General features: G+C 35.1%; 1 protein-coding gene across 5 annotated transcripts in view; it reads right to left on the bottom strand.

The window, feature by feature from the left end:
- Positions 1-922: 922 nt before the first annotated feature.
- The window catches only part of DACH2 (dachshund family transcription factor 2), a 470,115-nt gene continuing 449,773 nt past the window's right edge, over positions 923-21,264 (bottom strand). For all 5 annotated transcript variants that reach the window (XM_046672635.1, XM_046672634.1, XM_046672632.1 and 2 more), the window contains 4 exons: positions 21,051-21,198; positions 17,489-17,635; positions 15,520-15,585; positions 923-5,830 (listed from right to left, as the gene is read on the bottom strand). In XM_046672635.1, the coding sequence (XP_046528591.1) occupies positions 5,826-5,830; positions 15,520-15,585; positions 17,489-17,635; positions 21,051-21,198 (366 nt within the window). In that variant the 3' untranslated portion in view covers positions 923-5,825. The remainder of the gene's footprint in view (positions 5,831-15,519; positions 15,586-17,488; positions 17,636-21,050; positions 21,199-21,264) is intronic.

Consider the following 21,264-nt stretch of genomic DNA (forward strand, 5'->3'; position numbering starts at 1 on the left):
TTACCAGAGCAGGCTTGCTTAGTCAACAAAAACCCATAGGGATCTTTCTCCTCTAGAGCAGAGGAAGAACTTGTAGTCTTCTCAGGACTCTTAAAACTTCCACAAACAAGGATGGTGAGGAGGTGATGGTGAGAGAAAACACCTGTGGAAGTAAACAACATTGTTCCAAACTAGAAAACCTACAGTCTTTGGCCGGCCAGCTAGAAGCACTGTGGGGTACAGCACACCTTTTATAAGACGTGGGAGGGGTGGAAGTGGCACTGCATAGGAAAAACTGAGAAGTTCCTTGGTGAACCAGAATTTGAGTGGGCTCCAGGATTCTAACGGACATGAACTAAGGAGAAGGTGAAGACAGATCAGATAAACTATAGGGCAGGGATATGGTTGTTGTTTTTGTTTTCCAGTAAGATTTTTTTTATCTGGCCTTGGTTTTCCATTAGGCCTCAATGGATATTTGGATGCACAGGGACACCTGGCATTTCTTTGGGCCAGAGTAGTTATATGTCCCTTCGAATTTTTTGTTCTCCTCTGAAGGCAGTTCTAGAAGAAAGTTTGTAGAAATAACAGATATTCAGAAGAGATTTTCCACTTGTTGATTCACATTTTTCATGCTTCCCAATGCGACCCTTCTTCCTAGAAGCAGGTTGACTAACCACAGACAGCCAGGAAAAGGCAATTTGGTGTGATTCAACAGAACAATTGAGGACAAAAATACTGGCCTGTTGAAACAGGTGAACTGAAATAAGAGGTATGTTCATATTTGTTTGGAAATAACCAAACCAGTGGAAGCTTTACAAACACCTTCCTAGTTCCCACATTTTGATTTGCACTGTGACTCTACTTGAATGACTGCAGTCGACAATTTGAAAATAAAAACTCAGTGACAATTGACAAAGTCAAAATGCTTTTATTTATAGTGAAGTTTAGCAAGTACATTTTTAACAAAGAAGGTATACTTTAACTTAATATATGGTAAAACAGAGAAACCATACATATAAGTTTCTAGTCTCTAACACACTACCGCATTTTTTTTCCTTAAAAGACAAAAAGCCAAGCTGAAGTGAGCATAGAAAAGCATCAAATATGGTCAAGTTACCTTAGCCGTTAGGATTTAGCTCATATTCTTAAACTGGTCAATCTAACGCAAGGACAAAGTTTACATCATTGCTTTTAAAATGTACACACTTTGCTTTTTTTAAAACGTAATATAGATTGAATAGCCGCTTCAGTAAATAAAGCTTTGCTGATAAACACAATGGAAACAACTCCATGTTGAATAGTTTCAGAGATAAACTGGAATCACAAGCATCTTCATTTATGTAAAGCCAGCGAGGACCTTTCAGGCCGAATAAAACTGTTGTGCCATTGCTAAACAGTAATAGTTACCTCCTTTAAAAAAAAGAAAACAAGTTAGTTCTTCTGAGGAATAATTCTGATACGTGCTTAAATACACCAAACTTCTATCTTCAGGAACTTAAATGATCTGATGTAACAGGCTTGATTTAGTATTGGTAAAATTTAAAATTTCTTAACATTTCTGTATGTTAATGTGTCAGTTTTCAAAGATCCTTCAAGTTTCATGCTACAGCTTCTGTTCTTCTTTCCACAGCACTGAAGACATCGAAGACCAATAAGACTCTTCATAAACTATCATGTCTATAGTTATCTACATTACTTTTCCTTTTGTGTATAATGGTATGTTTGAGATCCCTATCGTTTACCAAAACAGGGAGAAAAGAGATATGATCTGGTTATGACCTAAGGTAATGCCAGCTTTGTACATTTAGAATTTCTTCTCTGCAGGTTAACTCTGAGACTGTGTATACTGCATGAAGGGAGACTAGTTCTGAATATCATTTTACCCATAATGTTTGGTCAAACGAGTGTCTATTTCCATGTTGGTAATCAAAAGAATCCATACCATCCTAGAATTAGAAAATATTCGATGGTGTTGGTAAAAATTATAGTTGGAAAAAATTTTCAAAATACAATTCTACCTCTTTCTTTGTCTAAACCTGCTCTTTTCCACAGCCATGGCTTACAGCCAGAGTCTCTATCCAGCTAACTCATAAAAATTGGCCTTGGTCACAAAAGAAGAACCAGGGAAGAGAGTGTGGATGATAATACAAATCCATCAGCCATGCTTAAGAAACACCTAAAGTCTATGTTTGTGAGTCAAATGTATAATCTTCACATATAAAGGAAAATACATTATCATTGTTGGACTAATATGGCTAGTCTAAAATATTAATTTAGTCTAGTCAAAGCTTATCATTGTTAGGAGGAAAATATACCCTTTTTAAGCCTTGTGTATAAAACGTTTAAAATATTTATTCTTTCTGTGTAGAAGGTATCATGGCGAGTCAGTGGAATTTTCTGGATAATACCTCAGAACAAAAGATAAAGATGTGATAAAGTAATAGAAGTATAAAATAATTTGAGACTATGATAGTCAGACAACCTAGACGGTCGGACTCCATTATAGGGCAACCAGACATTTTGCCAAAGAGTCCATGGAATTCACCTGAACTTTTCCAGGGACCAGAAGAAAACAAAGCTTGAATTTTTGGAAACTATTTAGTAGTCTGTCACTCCAGAGAATTGCTCAGACTCCTTTGTGGCATCTAAGAATATTTATTCTGATAAAATTCACCAGATTGTTGCTCAATTTTCCAGTCTACCTCATTCTCTGTATACACAGCCTAAATGTCAAAGGAAAGCTCTTCAACATCAAATGGCAGACAGTCATTTTACCAGGATTTAAATTTATACAATATAGCTAAAGCTTAAATCATGCAATATAATTTGTGGACATTACAGACTTGAAAGCAATGGCAAAACAAAATAATATCCTGTTTAAAAAAAAAGGTACATAAACACAGCAACAAATGGCAAAAGCAATCACCATTTGTCTTTTGGAAAAATGCAGTTTCTGAAAAATCTCTCTTTTGTTATGTGTAATTATTGTGTTTATTAAAAAAGACAAACATATCTGCCCACACCCTTCATTAAATGTGCCAGTTTATAAGGCCTATCAGGAACTGTTTCCACAGTAGCTCGAAAATCCAAAGAAAAATTAGGCCAGCAAGAAGAAGATGGTATTAATATGAATCACTTTTTATACCCAGAATACAATAAAGTGAGATTTCATTGTAGTACAACTTTTTCTCCTAATTTAGAGGATAGTAGCAAAATAGACTCTTGCGTAGCATGCCGTATAATGCTGGAACAGATTCTGTTGCTGTTTTACATATGCCAATACTGAGTGATCATAAGGAAGGAGCCAGTATTGACCTGCTAACTGACATGGCTCCTTGGAGCAATCTCAAAGTTTGCCACATTTCAATTTCAAAATGCATTTCACATATAATATGAGTGATTTATCATTTAGTAGTAGCTGTCAAACTAAACTCCTAGATAAAACAAAAACATCTGGAACCATAAACAGAAGAGAGCAGTAGCTGAATTTTAATCCAAACCTGGCATGCTCACTTCATTAGAAACAGGAAACAGCTAATTAGTAATTGAATGTTTCATGTTTTTAAGAGGGTTTGTACTTGAGCTCCAAACAGAGATGATCTAATATGCATTCTGGATGTAAACAAGATTAAAGATCAGGAAGAGCAATGAACAAAGCCTCTCCAGAGGAATGTTAGGGAGCTTGGGAACTTACAAGGAGTGACAAACACTGACATTTGGGGAGGGCTGACAGAGTTTATTGCTTTAAGATTTATCAGACAAGTAAAACGGGGAATTCAATACACACAAATGTGACCATTTTAAAAATAAAAACAAAGGCCCATACATTCCTTCTCTTAGCACAGGACTGCCTGACATGGGCATACCCCATGGCACAGGAGGCTGGTGTCGCCCCCTCCATGCAGGAGATGAACATCTGCTGATCAGTTGTTTTTAAAGGGCCACACCCGGTTGTTCCAAACTGTGTGAGACTTGCCTTCTGTGGTATACATCTGAAGCTTATGAAAAGGAAAAAACCCAAAATCAGGGATCATAAAGAAGGCAGATATGTGGGAAAAGGTCAGAAGAAAACATACGAGGATTCCTTATAGTTCAACCAAAGTTAATTACACATTTCTATTTGTAAAAAGACAGTAGTTTGTCTTTAAGTGACTTGGTTAACTTGAAAAAGCTGTTCAGCTTCCCCTATAGTTCAGTATACGCTCTTTGCCTATCAAATAATGAGACATTTTTGGAAGTTAGAATTTTAGTCACACCTCTTTGTTATTTTATTCAGATATTTAGTATTCATAAAATTTTAAAAAATTATGTTTGCCTCAATCCTTCTCTGTGACTTATTTCTAATTTGGCATTACTTCACTGAATTAGGTTAAAGCAGCACACCTACTTTATACAAGTAGACCTTTTAAAGTCTGTAGAGAGCAACAGAAGCCAAATGCCCCTGCCTTAGAAGAAATCCCTTCAGAGCATGGAATGACCGGAATGTCACATTGATAGTAATTAATGCAATATTTAAAAATGTGTCAGGTAGGTGGCCATCCCAGCAAAAATTGCATTTACTGCCACAGGGAACTGATCACTGGAGAATGGCTAGAAACTCAGTTCGCCTTTTGCATAAGATGAGTGGTGCTTTTGTCACATCAGAACTTAATTCCAGGGCAGACGTAAAAATAACATAATGTATTAGATTTTGCTTGGCGTAAGGAGGGCACTTTAGGAGGGACATTAAATTTTTTCGATCACTAGAGTACCATTTAACACATTGGGAAACTGCTCTATTAGATTCTTAGGAGGCATGAAAATAATGATGACAGGTATTTGCCACCAGCCTTTGGCCAGGTCTCCACTAAGTAAACAGCTAAAAATATTTGAGACCATCCATTTCCTGGGCAATTCAAGCCAAATGACTCACTTTGTTCTAATCACTGGAACATCTCAGGCATCTGGTCATGTCTAGACCAGAGGGTGAGCAGTGGAAAATATCCACGATGCGACTGACCCATCATATCTGCCTTTCTCATTTTTATGTCTATAGATTTTTCAGTCCATTTGCTTGTTGACAACTTAATAAAAAGGAAGCAGAACTGAAGATGGAAGGAGATCAGAAAAGAATAAAAGGGATATTTTTAGTAGCTTGCATATGTGTTTTTATCATTGCCCTCTTTACAGATAAGGAATGTGCTAGTAGAAAGGGATTAAATGACTTGCTCCACCATCAACAGATCAAAGGTAGAACTAGGTGTGGTAAAATCTACAAACTAGTGCTCTGTATATTCCCTTAGAGGAGTCCACAAGCAATGCATTTCTTTTAGAAAGGTGAGTTCCAAAGCAGTGATAAAAATATTGATCATTTGCACAAATGAATTACCTCCTCACATAATTCCTGTTCAATCCCAGGTCAGCCAAATTATATAGCTATTTCATAGTAATCACAGCTCAAGGTGGGTTTGTCTGCATTTTCATTTCTGTCACACCATTTAGAAATAGCATTTTCTCTGTCTTAAAAATTCTTCCACCTACTTACCCCACTAGGATGCTAGTGGATTAATGTGATAATGTTTATGAAGCACTATGAACTCCATGGAAGAAAGGGGTTATAGAAGTGTGAAGTATCACGTTCAATCATCATTATGATTATCCTCTAAAAATTTGTGAAGCCCAATCTCCAGCACATTTTTCCTGTACGTGCAAGATTCTATTTATCAGTAATGAACAAATAGTAATTGAAGGTTCCATATTTTAAGAATTTAAGTATGAATTCTAAAGAATAACAGCACTAGATAAGCAGGTAACTGCTACAGCACCCTATTCGTGCCTATGATCAGTTGGAGTTCCGGCATCAGTGTTCAGGCTGCACAGAAAAAACAATAAGACCTGGTCAAAATTTCATTCCAACAAAGAAAATCCAAAATCTACTCAATGAACTTCACTGAAAACCACAAACTGGCTTTATAATATTTTGCTGTGCTATATATTGTTCAAGATTTGAATAAATCTGTGTGCAATAAATGTACTATGCTATTAGGCTCATTCTTTAATCATACATTCATTGATGTGAGTCTCATTCTCTTAAAAACGAAATTATACAAAGGTGAGCAAAACTGTAGATTTACAGTAGTTTAAAGCTTAATCTTATTCTCTGGGGGTGATATTGACAATATAAAAATGGTATAAGTGATATTCCCTAACTCTAAAATATGCTTATGAGCCCCTTGTGCATGTTCTACTGCTTTACAACCTGCAGTGAAACGCATGACTAGCTTAATAAGCAAGGCATTTAGAAAGGTGTTTTTCCTCCTTCACAGTCTAAAACACGAGTAAAGATCCACACTGTTTTCTCCAAGTCGAAATCTTTGTTAATGACTGCAATTTCCCTCAGGATGAGATTTTCTTCCCTGACGGGATGGGTATTTAAAAGCAACTTCTCACTATTTATTTTTTAAAAACTACCAAGAAATGTGTTTATAATGTTTTTGAAGGTTTAAGTTTGTGTTTAGAAAAAAATTATTTCTCCTACCCGGGGCTCATGTTTTCTTCCAAGTATTTTCTGACCACTGATTCACTTACATAAACAATGGGATTTCCTTAAGAACTAATGGGCTTCATCACAGGCATACTTTGGGCTATCAAACTTTTCTTTTGAGGTAGCGAACTTATTAGTGAACTAGTGGCAATATTTTACAAATGATTTTTCCAGCTAAGTATTAAGTTTTATGTTTTAAGTTGCTTAATTAGTGATATGTTTCTAATTTTCAAAGGAGCTCGATATTATTTGGCACTAAATAAGATCACATCTAAAAGGTCATGTTTTCCTAACCTGAATAAGAGAGAGATAAAACAATGTGCTGGTTAATGCTCCGCTTCAGGCTTAGGTTCAATCCAAATTAAATATGCAATTAATTGTATGAACTCTATATCAATTGCGGAAACATGTTCAGAATGCGACATTCTCAAATCAAATAAACAACAGTAGTGAGGTTAGTTTGGGGTCCAGTTAGTTATTAGTACAGTAGTATAAATATGGAGCTACTAAATTGAGAGTAGAAAAAGTAGACCATTGCAAGAGGGGGATAGATAATAAAATAGTATAGCATTTAATTCCTCTTTGTCTAGAGAAAGTGTTTTAGAGACATTTTTCAGACGGATCTGGTGCTTATTTTTATAATGTGGTACTTTTTTAAAAATGAAGGTTTCTTGAAAATAATAACCACTTGGCCTTATTATCCCTAAAGAATTTCTGACTTCAACTTTAATCAAAACAAAGACCAGCACAGGTCGTCTGTTCTTTGCAAATGTCACAATGGAGTATCAACCTCTCTTGCTTCCTTTTAATTCACTTTGTTTTTGTGAATTAATTCTTTAACATACCCTTTTCCCCTTTATTTAATCTCTAGCTCTTGTAAGACCAGCCATAATAAGGGAGCACGGATACCCTTCTATTCTCATATGGGGATAAAATATAAGAATATATTTACCATAACTACATACTGAAAAGCATATGTTTTAGAGAAAGCTTTATACATCAATTATATGCCAAATATTTTACCCCTGCTAAAATCTACACACGCAAACACAAATGCTAAATTCATATGTACTTTACAGGGTATAGTAATAATGATATTTTATATTTGTCATACTTGTCAGAGAGTATGGGTCTAACTTATTGATGAGGAAGATTAGGCAAATATTATTATTGCTATTACTAAAATTAAGGCAGAGAGAGGTTGAATGAGTTCTCAGGGTTAGTAACCGAGTTAGCCAGTTAGTAACTGAGAAACCCTGACCACTAGACCACTACTGCTCTTCATACCACTTCGCTGTGCCTCCCTTAGACCAGTTATAAAACAGCAATAAAAGTACATGGGCTCAGTACACAGACCTGGAGCTTTTGAGCCTCACTAAAAACTCCAGAAGTACTTGAATTCTACCTTCCAGCAGGGAAGAGAAAGGAAAGGAAAGGAGAATAAATAAAAACTAGCATTTATGGAGCACCGACTATGTTAGGAGCCATACTAAGCCATTCTAAGCACTCATGTCACATGTGGAATGCCATATTCTTTCACTACTCCTTGTTGTAGATAATGCCATGGTGAAAAGTTGTAAGCTGTGTATGTTTCTACGCCATTCCTCTAAAAACTCTAAAGTCATATCATCCACCTTCTATAAGTATGAAAGTTACAAAATATTCCTAAAGGTCAGGTTTACTTGAGTTTTGTATAGGATGCATATTGGAAATATTTTAATTTAATATTTAAAAGCACAATTAAGTTCTTCCTATAACTTTTAACTACTTTTGTATGCTAAACTGATAGAAAAACTCAATGATCTCTCATTTCAAAGGAATCAAAATATGGAGGAAAATGAAAATGGAAGTAATGGAATAACATTAAACGTTTACTTGAACATCATTAAAAATGACCACATCCAACATTTCCCATAGAAGGTTGAAATGCAGTTACTAGGAGACTGCAAGATTTGAGTTGCAGGTTTTGCCTCATTTTAAATGGTTACTTACCAATGCTGAGATCAACATGACATTCATTTGTATTGTTTTAAAGAAAACAAGAGCACTTAAACATTTATGGGGGATAGGGAAATAGAGAAGAAATGCTTATAAAAAATGATATTTTCTTGAAAGCTAATAAAGGAATTGGTAAAAATGTTGCCAAAATAACCATTTGCATTATTGAGGTAAAGCAGATTCCAGTTAAGTATGTGGATTATTACCAACATTAATTTTCAAACATTAAACAAGTAAATCATAAACTTTGGGGGTCAACAGATTGAGGGACTTTAAGGAGGTCTATATAAAACTGTAAGGAATGTTTTCTTTTAAATTCACTTTAATTTCCAAAATTGAATGTGATATGGCTATTATAAATGAGAAAGAAGTTCCTTAGGGCAAACAATAAAACATTATGCTAATGGCCCACAGTAAGGAATCGTGGCCTAAAATTAGATAACCAAGGATCCATTAAGGTCTAGTTCTGATAGGGTATGTGAGCTTAGCCACAAATATAAAAGTTTCTTTCTATTAATATTTCAGCTTCTCTACACAGTTTTAAATAGAAAAGAGAGATGTACTGTATTTGTGTACTTTTTATAAGTATTACCCCAATCTCTGCAAAGTTTTAAGGCAGAAGTGATTATTAAATTATAGTTGGTTTTAGACTATTTTGGTTAATTACCTACAAACTGGAGAAGGGTTCTCCCACTACAGTTACTGGATCCAGCCATGCCTGAATCTATCCCTGGAAGCCTCAGTTAAGTCACCCAGTAAGTTACCTTTTTAAATTAAGCCCCTCTCACAAAAAAAAGAATAGCACAAAGTTCACCAGGCTATAGAAATACTAGGTGTCGACTTTCTTTTGTTCATTATTCCAGTTTTAGGCCATCAATTAATTCCTCATTCCAAGAATGATAAGCATCTTGGCATAGAACTGCCACACATTTATGTGGCAGCAATATAATAATTTTAGTTTCTTTAAAGTGGTGTGACAACAATGGCATATGATTACAGCCTTTTATGAGAATGCTGTGTGTTTTTTTAATTAAAACATAAAACATAAATGTGAAAATGAAAAATAAAACAAACTTTTAATCCGAGAAAGCCTTTCCTTTTGCATGTTCCTCAGGTATACCTGGATTGAGAGTGGGATGGGTGAATCCTAAGCTTAAAAAATTATATTGCCTATGTAAAGAGGATGGGGTATAAAATAAGTGCTTAACAAGTTGAACAATCTTTCCTAGATTATAATCAGAAAGACCTGTTAAGTAATGAATTAGTCTTGTAGGCTTCAAAATGCTGAGTAGCAGAACAATCTATTTTGGCTTACAAGTCTCACTATCCTACCATCACTTCAACTATTATTTCATCTGTTACGTGAGTGAGATATAGCTGAAATTGTAAGTCTAGATCTATAGATGAGATTTTATGGTATCATCATCATTAATTAGTGTGACAGCCCTTCAGGCATTGCAAGTATTCTTTTAACAATGCAGTGGTAAGTGGTAAGCCACCCCATGACAACTAGGCCCTAAATTATCAAGTAATGTAAGCTTTTCACACTCTCCTAAGAAAGAACTGGTAGCGAAAGGTGTGCTATGATCTGACAGGTATTTCACAGCAAAGAGGTATGATATGGTGTGAGAGGTACCATCAATCTAGATAAAAATCCTGTGGAGGATGAAGAAAATGGGAGACAAATACTTCGTGGTGAAGATAGCAAAATGACTCGGGCCATCTAACGAAATTTCCAGGAAAAAAAATGCTGCTGCTTTAGAGAAAGATGCTAGGATCTTCTACGTGGGGTGTGTGCTAGAGCCTTTTTCCACTCTATGATGGCAGCTGCAGTGAAGTTTCTCTGGATAGTACAAGGCTCCTAGTCTCAAAGGAAGCATTTAAGAGGAAAGAGGACTCACTTCCCACAATCCCTCTAATCTCTGACACGTGATGTATTTCCACTTTACAAGAAGACATTTCCACTTTACAATGGGAATATTAGAGTTCCTGTGTATAGCTTCCAACACAGTACAAGATATCAAAGGGAAGAGAAATTAATGATTGATGAGGGTAGGGCAGAAAGGAGTCTGTGGAACCCCTAGAGAAAGATAAAGAGCACACTGCGGTGGGAATTAGTAGAAGAGGTATAGAGAAGTTTGATCTGCTCTCCTTTGAGTTTTTCTTCTCATATCATATACATGGTAAGAAATCATGTGTAATTCATCTTTTCCAGTCCCCTTACTTGCTCCTACCATCACTTTAATTGCTATTTTACCAAACTCTGCAATGACCACCTTAGCCTAAGGGTAACTGTTTTCAATAAATATTGGCATGGCATCTTAAGCTCTTTTGAGGAATGATGTTCTAGGTTACCAAGTGAGCAGCAAAGAGAGAAGATAATAAGGAAGTTTCAAAGGTCAGGGAAGGCTAGACACTGCTCAAATTGATTTTGAGAGAATTGATAAAAATATACATATTCATAAATATTTCATAGGATAAACATATACTGAAAGTTCTATATTATAAATATTTATATTAAATTGCATTGTTAAAGTGTGTTTTTTAACATAGAGACGTTAAAATTGTGTTTGTTGCTTTTAGAGTCAAAGGACACTTTAATCACTTCGCTTCTAATTCTTCAGTGGCATCTTCATCAAGCATTGCATAAATGAGATCATGCATTTCATGTTTTCGATTCATCCGTCTGTATTCTAAGCTCCCACCTTTTTGTTTTTCTGAACAAAACTGGTTCAGAGGGAAGAAAAGGTTTAGTAGGTTTATCTGTTACACCAAATTTTGGCTTACTTTCGACATGTAGGTTCAATTTAATATCTACTTCGGGTGTGTTAGTAGCAAAAAAAGGGGAAATTATTTAAGATTCTACCATATTTATGGAAAAATATCAAAGTAAAAAATATATTCCAGCGTTAAATCATTTTGCATCATTGTCAAACATGTAGGCAAAAAAGCAAATATAAAAATTATTCACAGTGATTGACATTTCACTGAAAAAGCAGTTCCTGCTTTTTTTGTTTTGTTTTGTTTTTGTCCTCAAACAAATGGAGTATCAGAAATAGGAGTGGTGTGTCACTGTGCCCTTGTACTTTATGATGTTGTTACCTCTGAACGTTTTTTTAATTATTTTATTACTAGAAAGCCAGTTCACGAAGGCCATTGTCTGTTTTCTAAAATTTAGGAGCTTCAGATTCCGCATTTGTTTTATCTATTATTAGCAAGATGACGATGATGTCAATTTTCAGAATTTAAGAAACATGTACTGCCAACTGTACCAGTAGCCCCTAACAATAAAATATAGTCATACAAAAGTTAACTAAGGTATAAACATGCAAAAGAAGAAGTCTCTCTGTGATCATAAAGTGATGTTATTTTCTGTTCAGCAGTTCATGTTACTGCTGTTCATGCTAATTAATTAAAGGAGCTGTTGCTGTAATGTGCAAACAGGGAATCTGAGAAACTGAGAGGGCTTTTAGGTCTCCAAGTGAAGTTAAGTCAATCTGGGCGCGGGCAATCAAATGTAATGAAATCACTTGTCAGTGCTAAGCTTGCAAAAACTGTGAAGTTTGACTAGGGAGTAAAAGGATTATAATTAGATTTCCAATAGGATAATAACTAAATGGCAGAATGCAGTAAAGAGAAAATATTACTTTGTTAGCTAATGGTACTGCTGTTTGGTTTTAGTTTTTATCAGCGCACTTGTAGTTGTGCTAATTTAATTTGCTTTTATCAGCAAAAATGCACTACGCAAATGGTACTTGAATGTCATTTGCAAAAATCATTGATCTGAAGGTGCACTTAATGATACCCAGTATGTTTATTTTATGTGAAATGGAGATTAGTTGATAAGATGGTTGATGTGCTGTCTTGCAGGCCTCCAAGTGAGTTATGGGAATCTAGGTGGGAGGATATTAGTGTATATGCTCCACTGAATCATTCACCTCCAGCAATAGTGGACACAGCCATGAGAGTGAGTATGTATTCATTGTTTGATCACCTTAAAATATTCTGGAGGAGTTGCTATCATAGATTGTTAAAATACAAGGGATACAGAAATTCTTTTATCAGAAGGTGGTCTACGCATGATACCTTGTCTGTCGAACAACAGTCAAAGCATAAAAGACATGAAATAACTAAGCTGAAGAGATTTAGAATACATATAACAATCCTAGCACATGGGCAGTTTGTCTGTACTAAAATCCATGTGGAAATTATCATAAGACTGTATGTGACTTTATTACTTCTAAGGATGGCCAAAGCAACATTCTTCCAAGTTCTCTTTAAACTCTCTTAAGGAGCTGTCACAGTGGAACTAATTGCATTTCAAAGGGAGATCACTAGGTGACTGATAGATTTCTATCCAGCAGAGCAATTGACAATAGGAAAGGGAAAGACTTCGCTGATCCTGGAATTGTTTGCTGTGATGGAGATGAGTTTTGGAAATGGCACTGGACTGGCATGAATGAAAGACGCTAGGAAATAATCTTCCAAGTTAAAAAATGGGTGATTGAGGGAAGCGAAAAAGATGAAAATGTTGTCAAAATAAATCACAAAAGAAAAGGACCATAACACACAAGAGCAAAATTAGTAGAAAGAATGAAAAAATAGCGGTTAAGCTTGCATTCTACGTTTTCCAAGAATTATACATGTTCATAGATACACATAAAAGTAATCTTTCAATTCTGAGCACCTTAAATCATAAGTGACATTACTGATATTTTTCAAGTAATTATTTGAATTGATTGATTTGGGAAAGTATATTTAAGATTAGTTCTGATAATATTTTCAGGCATCTGTTCCCCTGGCTAATAGAATAAATCATTTTTTGATCATAAAATAATTTCTTTTAGACATTAAATTGTGATTCTACTGCCGTGTTAACACAAAGCATTCACTCTAGTTTTGCATAAATTGGTGATGGGAATTTTATCATTTACACAGCTTAAATGCTGTGCTAAGAGAGGTGAGAATGTATACTTTTCCATTTTTACCAAATTTATCAAGAATATTATTTAACATAACCTATCTTCAGACATTCAAAAGGAATTATTAACCCACCACGTTTTACCATATATTGACAATATTAACCACAAATACTAGACAATTTGATTTGTAATTTGACAAAAATGATAAAAATTAATTCCCTTGCTTTAAAATAAGTTCCATCTCAATCCTTTTAAAGGTGAACCTAATTCCCTCGTTTAGCCAGCAAAAACTACTAGAACTTCTTAAAAGTATGCTCAGTGAAAAGAAATATTAAATGTGTCCTCCCCTAACCACAAGTTAATATGAAAAGCTGTTCTTTGCAGACTTCATTAAAATAAAAAATTTGAGCCAAATGGAGAGTGAATCTACCTTTTCACTTATCACCTAATTAACCTCCCATGAATAAGATATCTGTTGGTTGTTGCATGGAAATGAAGTAACTTTGGGACAGTTCAAAAGCTTGCATTTATCTCAGAGTTGGGAAAGATGTTGCTATTGTGAACTAAAGGCATCATATACATTAAACAAACAGCAATGAATTGGGAGTATAGGATTAAAGGATAATAAAGATTCAACTCATTGATAGTATGTTTGGTTTACCCCCTCTAGTTCCAAAGCTCACCTTACACCTCATTCAATGGAGGGGCACAATCAAGTTCAATGCACCTTAAAGACTGGGTCTCTATTTGTGTGTCACAGAATCAGAAGGGATCAAATGCTTCAGGCTTATTAAACCCCATTTGGCCCTGATACGTGATGGCAACCTCAACTAGTGGTAGCCCACAACTAGTGGGCCTTTATTCATAAATTTCACTGTGGTGAATTGATTGTACAAACACTGAGTCCCATCCAAATTGAATTTTCTCACACAGACACAGCTTTTAAGTTGAGGGAAGAAAGCAGGCAAGCAAAACAGGGATCAGATACAGCAAAAGCATCACTGAAACAGCTAAACATGCATACTTTCATGCACAGAAAGTTAATGCATTAGTTAGGTCTACCCTACTGCAGCAGAATCAGGCATTACCAGAAGATCCATGAGCTCTGACACTCTTGGTTTTGTAAAGTTGATGTGCAAAACTACATGGATTAGGGTTTCTAAGTTTTCTGAAGCTGCCACAAAAATCAGTGACCCTCAGATGAACCCAAATAGATCTTTTGGTCACATCCGGTACTGTTGCCTTTGTGTAGACCCAGTCATCACACAGTGGAAAGGCACTGATTAGTTAAATCTCAGCAGGCAATGTATCCATGGTTGTCTTCCATTTTGAAAGTTAGGAAATCATTTTTTCATGGAGATGCCTTTTCTTTTTTATTAGAGTCAGACATCTTTTTCACAATAAATGTGAAAATAAATGTAACCTGCATACAAAGTGCTAGAAAACTGCATTGGAATCACACTGGAAAAACTCTAGTGGTCAAATTCAGTTTTTATTTTTAGGTGCTTTTGCACTCCAATGAGACCTTATATTGATTTGTTTCATCTATTTTCTTACTACTAAATATTTTAAAGGATCTAAGCATTTATTGTAATCCTGCAAATCATGAATTACAAGGCATGCTCTTATCTCCATATTTAGGCAGTTTCTAAAATTATCTAAAATTAGCATTGGAATTTAAAGGTTGATAAAAAATGTTGTCCAGAACACTTAAAATATGGATAGGCTATGCTTATTGTGCCTGTGGCTTTTACAAACTGTAATGAGATTTGAAAATGCATATTATTGTACACTTCTGAAAAGTAGATTATATTCACATTTATGCATTTTTAGAATATAACTAAGATATAAATGTACATTCTTTCAACAGCTAAAATACTGTATAAGAAATTTGCTCACATTGTATATGCAAAATTATTAGTCCCTATATATATAATCTCAAAAAACTACAGACTTCTTCCTCTGTCATAAAATAAGAAGAATTAAACTTATTTATTTTACTTATATGAAGAGTATCAACATAGGAGCTCATCCCTCCCCCACCCCCAAGGGTCACATATTAAGCAGTTAGAGAGAGAAGTATGCTGATTACTGTACCTTGCATAGCAGTACTATCGTGAGGAGTCCCATTGTTTTCTATTTCAATATCTGGAATCCCAGTATCTGAAAGAAGTGACATTAAAGATTAAGGTACAATTCTCTTCTTCCTGATTCCACTTAAAGTGAAAACTCTCAGTAACCCAATACTTTGGTCCTATAGCTAACACAAGACCGTGGGTGGTGTTTTTTCTTTTTGTATGTCTATTTATTTTTAATGATAGGAGGGAAGATTGTAAACTGCAGCTGAATTCTGTAATTGGGCATATATTTCCAGGTATATAGTAAATACTTCTTTATTCATCTCATTCTCTAGAGATAAATCTCAGGAAAATAATCCATAGAAATCCCCTCAGACTATCAGGTAACACGGCCTGACTGTGGAATAAGAAAAAGATGGATAAAATTGTATAAGTGGAAGTACCCCATCCTTATGGTATGTTTTTTATTTGTAAAATGTGATAGATGATGAGATTATTGCTATATTAAGCATACGTGAACACCAAAACACAGGCTATGGCTTGTGGGCTTTATGTAGTACTGGCTCTAGGGGCAAAGGGATACATGAATTGTCTGGAAAAAACTTGAGAAAAAGAAACAAGGAGTTGAGTTTTTATTTTCAATTTTAAATATGAAATGTGATTATCTAAAAGCTATTCATATACAGGAAGCACAGCTTAACATGGACATTTCTGTATATACACATTTGCTCAGTTACCCTTGGGTAATGTGGTAACAGATGCTAGTGTATCATCCACTGCCATCAAGGATTAATGTGAAAAGGAAATGATTTGAATACAAGGTACCCATCATGTCATAGAAACAGCTGCTTTTTCTTTATAATAGAGAATACTGGAGCTAGAGTGGAGCTCACTTATGGGTGGATTTCAAATATGTGAAAAAAATGTCAAACTGCCTCAGAATGACAAGTTCAGGGCCTCAAATAATGAGTGCACAGAATATTTGTCCCATTGCTGGTCAGAAATGTTGTTTTTAAGAACTTCGATAAGCCAGAATGCTGGCTCCCACTGTCTAAGACGTCCCACTGAATGAGGTATTAATGTGTTATTGTTTACCATCTCTCTTCTGTGTCTCAATGAGGCATGGTTGTCATGAGCTAATAATCTAGCACTGTATTTCTACCGATTGTGAGCACAATGATCCAAAACCGTCACATAAAAAGGGAATTGCACCTTTGGAAAGGAAAGAATACGATTGAACGTTCATAGAAAATTCTTTATTCTTAGTATAGTAGAGTGAAGCAACTCTCTTTTAGTTCATGTGTGTATCATATGTGTGTATGGGGTATATGTACACGTGTGTATAAAGCTATTAGGCTCATTCTTATCATACACACATATCAGTTAAATGTAACAGCTGTCAATGTGCCATGAAAGAAGAACCTGAATATTCTATGAGATGAAATGACGTTGTGGGGTTTCATAATTTAAAATGGAATTGGAAAAGTTTGGAATTAAGAGATTTCATGATGGAAGCACCTCTTCTCATGAGATCTCCAGGGATTTGCTTAGAACATTCTTTTTGAACCAGGCACTCCTTTAGCCCTCAACACCGATGCAATCTGCATTAAAGGAACCAGCATCCTATAGCTCCTTAAAATAGAGTACACCAAACATCAGCATATTGTAACGTGAATGGACCTAAAACACTTACATTTTTGGTGCAGGGTGGTTATCAATATTACTGCTTCTACTGCAAAAGTCAGCAGGATTTTCTGTTATTACTATGCTATTTGTATTTCCCAGAATAGGGATTATTTTGACAGATTTAATTAATGACCTACAGCACTTGGCCTCAAATTGACTTTTTAATTATTCCTGGACAAAGCCTTTTTCCTTTCTTCCTTCCTTCTTTCCCTCTCTCCCTCCCTCCTTCCTTCCTTTCTTTCTTTTTGAAATCCAGCTTTGCTTTGTGTACCTTGAGTGTGAAAGTCCAAATCACACATTACCTTTCAGCATCCTCAGCCCGCTGTCACTAGTAGTGGCTTGCTTGAGTGCCTGCTCCACTTGCTCCCTGCGCTTTGATTCAAATTCCAAGGCTTCCTGCAGTTTTCTCTTCGCTTTTTTCTCCTTCTTCAGGCGCTTTTGCATGGTAGCTAAAGTGTGAAAAGGTAAAGAGTTTGCAAAGGCTTGGTCAGTGAAATAGAGTTGCCAGTTTTGAAGGAATATAAACCATCCTAATGTACAATTGTTGTTAAATTCTGAACCTTGAAATCTGTGATAATTTCTCAAATAGAATTATTGGGCTCCAGCATCATATTGGTTCCTAGCAGAGTTCTAAGCTGACTGACCTTCACATTCATCCTAAATCAGTTTTAAAAAATGAAGATATTGACATTATAGCAATAGAAAAACATAGAAGGAACATTAGCGAAATTATAAATTATATAACATTTTAAAAATGTTAAAAGTATTCACATATAATTAAAATGTTTTACTTAAATTGAATATGATGCTAATTTGAGTGTCAATTGTATTTACTTCACAATTCAATGTCTTTTCATATAAATGACCTTCAGCAGATTGAAGAGAGTCAGCTACCCAGTTACCCAGGTAAATTTATGTTTACTTGAGACAAAAGTTCAGAGGTCTAAGGTAATAACAAAACGGAACTCTCGGAACAAAGACACTGAGAATGCATAGTTTCTGTTATTTTTGATGAAAGACTATATCTCATTTAAGCCTTACAAAATCTCAGCAAGGAAAATACTATCATCTCCATTTTATAGATGAGGAAACTGAGTCCTTGAGAGGTCAAGAAATTTACCCAAGATCACACAGTTAGTAGTTTTCATAGCCTGAGGGCCAAAGATCACATAGGTAGTTGTTTCAAAGCCTGGGGACCATATAGTCGATCAAGGACCAAGATAGGTGACCTCCAACCTCTCTTGTTGCTCTATGATTCTATGATTCTAAGTGTTTAATCTGAAAAGAATATTATTATGTATGTATATGTGTATTTAATTGAAGTAACACATTCTGGCTAGCAACAAAAAGGTAGTTAGGTGGAATATTTACTTTGAGCATGAAACATTGTTTTCTTTATTTGGAAAAAAAAGATAGCCATAAGGATTCTTACTATATATATACCTTTATATATGTATATATATTGTTACTATTCTTTCTATATCCTTGGAGAGACATTACTTTATGACCATATCGATTTTTCCCCCTCTTTCTTTTCAATCACATGAATTCAGATAAAGTGTTCACTCTTTGTCGTAAAATGTTAGGTATACTTGGTACGAGGTATTTAGAGAACTAGAAAGGAATTTAAGTGATCATCCAGTTCAACTATTGCAATAGATGAGGATACAAAGATTCATAGAGATGAAGCAGCTTCTCTAAACCAATGAGGATAACAGAGTAGTCTCCTATAATTATGTTACTCATAAGAGGTAAAGGTTAAAAACAGTGCTTAGCACATTGCAGACAGTTGATAAGCATTAGCTAGTAGTAGTCGCAGTGATGGCAACAGTAGTAGTGACAGTAATGACAGCAGTAGTGATAATGATAGTAGTAGTGGTAGTGGTATTATTACTATTCTATCATAATGAATGCTAAATTTATTAAATACAAATACTTCAGAGTAAATTTGATAATAGATATAATATTACATCTACCATGTCTAGGACTTTTTTAAAAAGACAATAGATATGATAATTATAAAGACAGAGCTGAAGAGTCTATGAGAAGTTAGTAAACAGAAATCAGCATGAGTAGCTGTCTAAAAGTTAGAAGCCAATTTTACAACATGTAGTAGATTTTCATAAGTCAACTTGAGAATGTCATTATATTTAACATATGATTATTTGGTCCTTTAGTACAAAAAATTTCCCTACTGAAGAAATGTGTTTTTATGACTGCTAATCATAACAATCTATTTTACATACCAAATACCAGAAATAAACTAATTTATCCAAATTTTAAAAAGAAAATCTAGTCTTTGCTTAGTAGTATTTAATGACTTTGGCAAGATGTGAGAACAAGTTTAATTTTTTTCAATGCAATGACTGAATTTCCATTTTGAACTAGACCTTTGATTCTTAGGCCCTAAGGAAAATATACAGTCAGTTTTCAATTTCTTGACACAAATTTCAGAATACAATATGCTTCTTTGGAATAGTATAAAATTAGTGGATTTCACTCAAGTAGAGTCATTCTTCCTTGTTTTGGGAGGTATTATTCAGGTTGTGGATTTTCTCACCTTCTTTGCCTCTCCTTCCAACTCTTTAACACTTTTACTTAATTTTTGCTTTGTGATTCTTCCATAGAAAAGTAGGCAGAGAATAGAAAGAAGCTGAAATTCATGAGTCACTTTGCTACTGTTTAGTATTTTATGGTAAATGTAAGGAAGAGGTGGAAATTATTGGCTAAAGGGAAGTTTAGAATTTTCTCTGGTTTTGATATGAACTGGTCTCATTACCCATATCTGTAGATAATCAAATGTCTACCCATGGTTGGAAAGTTAATTCTATTTGTGAACTATATTTTTGCACTTTCTCCCTTTTGTCTCCATCCAACTTAAGCTACTCTAATTCAGTCTTCATCACCACTTTCTGGATGAGAGCAATCTCTTTCTACATAGTTTCCTTATTTCCAGTCTTACTCCAAGCTCCCTCTAATCTATTCCCAACACTGGAATGGTGTATCTAATTGAAATCAGACTAGATCACCCCTCTGCTTATCTTTTAATACTTCCCTTCACCTAGAGGATGAAGTCCAAACTAATCTTTTACATGGTTAAAAATATCCTTCATAATTTAGCTTCTACCCCGATATTTCTGCGTCATCTCCCATCATTCACTTCATAAAACTCAAAGCATGGTAATAGCAAACTGTGTAAAGTTGCCCGTGTCTGAGCCTTCTTACCGCCATGCCTACGCTCACTGATACCTCTGTCTAGAAAGTGCAAATCACTCAGGTACTCTCATGCCCTTTTTAGCCTACTGATTCTTCAAGACTCAGGTCCAAGTGTCAGCATCAGGAAGGCTTCTTCAACTATCCTCCCACCCCCAACCAAGCTGAACTAATTTCCCCCTCTCTAGAAAACCATAAATACTGTGTATCATTGCTCTTGCCACTTTGTCTTGAAATTAACTGGTTGGTTGTGCTAACCTCTAAAATATAAACCTCTCAAGGACAATGGCTGAATTTTGTTTATCTTATAACCCCAGAATATAGCACTGTTCTCAGCAAAGAGTAGGCATTCCATACATAAGGAATGGTAAGATCATCTACATTCAGGCATATTTTATGAAATTGTGAGAAAACTAAAAATATTCATGTTTACAAATCTGCAAATGGCCTGAAGTGCAGATCTAGTGCATTGTCTTTTATTACAAAGGAAAATTGTATAAATATTTTACCTGGTGGATTACACACAGTATTTGATTCTTAGCTTGTCATTTGTTTTCAGCAGTTCCAAGGTTATCCCTGAGAATATTTTTATTACTATTGAAAATATCTCCAACAAAATATTCACTCTGTAATTGAACTTGTTAAACTTACTTCTGCTTTGAAGCTCAACTGCGAGTTGTCTTTCAAGGTTTTCTCTAATTTCTCTCTCTCTATAGAGCTCCATCCTCAGTTCCTTTTTTTCTTGCTGAATCTGCTTCTCCTGGATGCGAGCATTATCCAAAGCCACTTTCAGCAGACCCTGTCAAAGTACAGCAATTGACATGCAGTTCATCTTATCTGTTTTAATTTCTCAAATATGAAATAA

This window comes from Equus quagga, chromosome 10, assembly GCF_021613505.1.
Source record: "Equus quagga isolate Etosha38 chromosome 10, UCLA_HA_Equagga_1.0, whole genome shotgun sequence".
Taxonomy (NCBI): domain Eukaryota; kingdom Metazoa; phylum Chordata; class Mammalia; order Perissodactyla; family Equidae; genus Equus; species Equus quagga.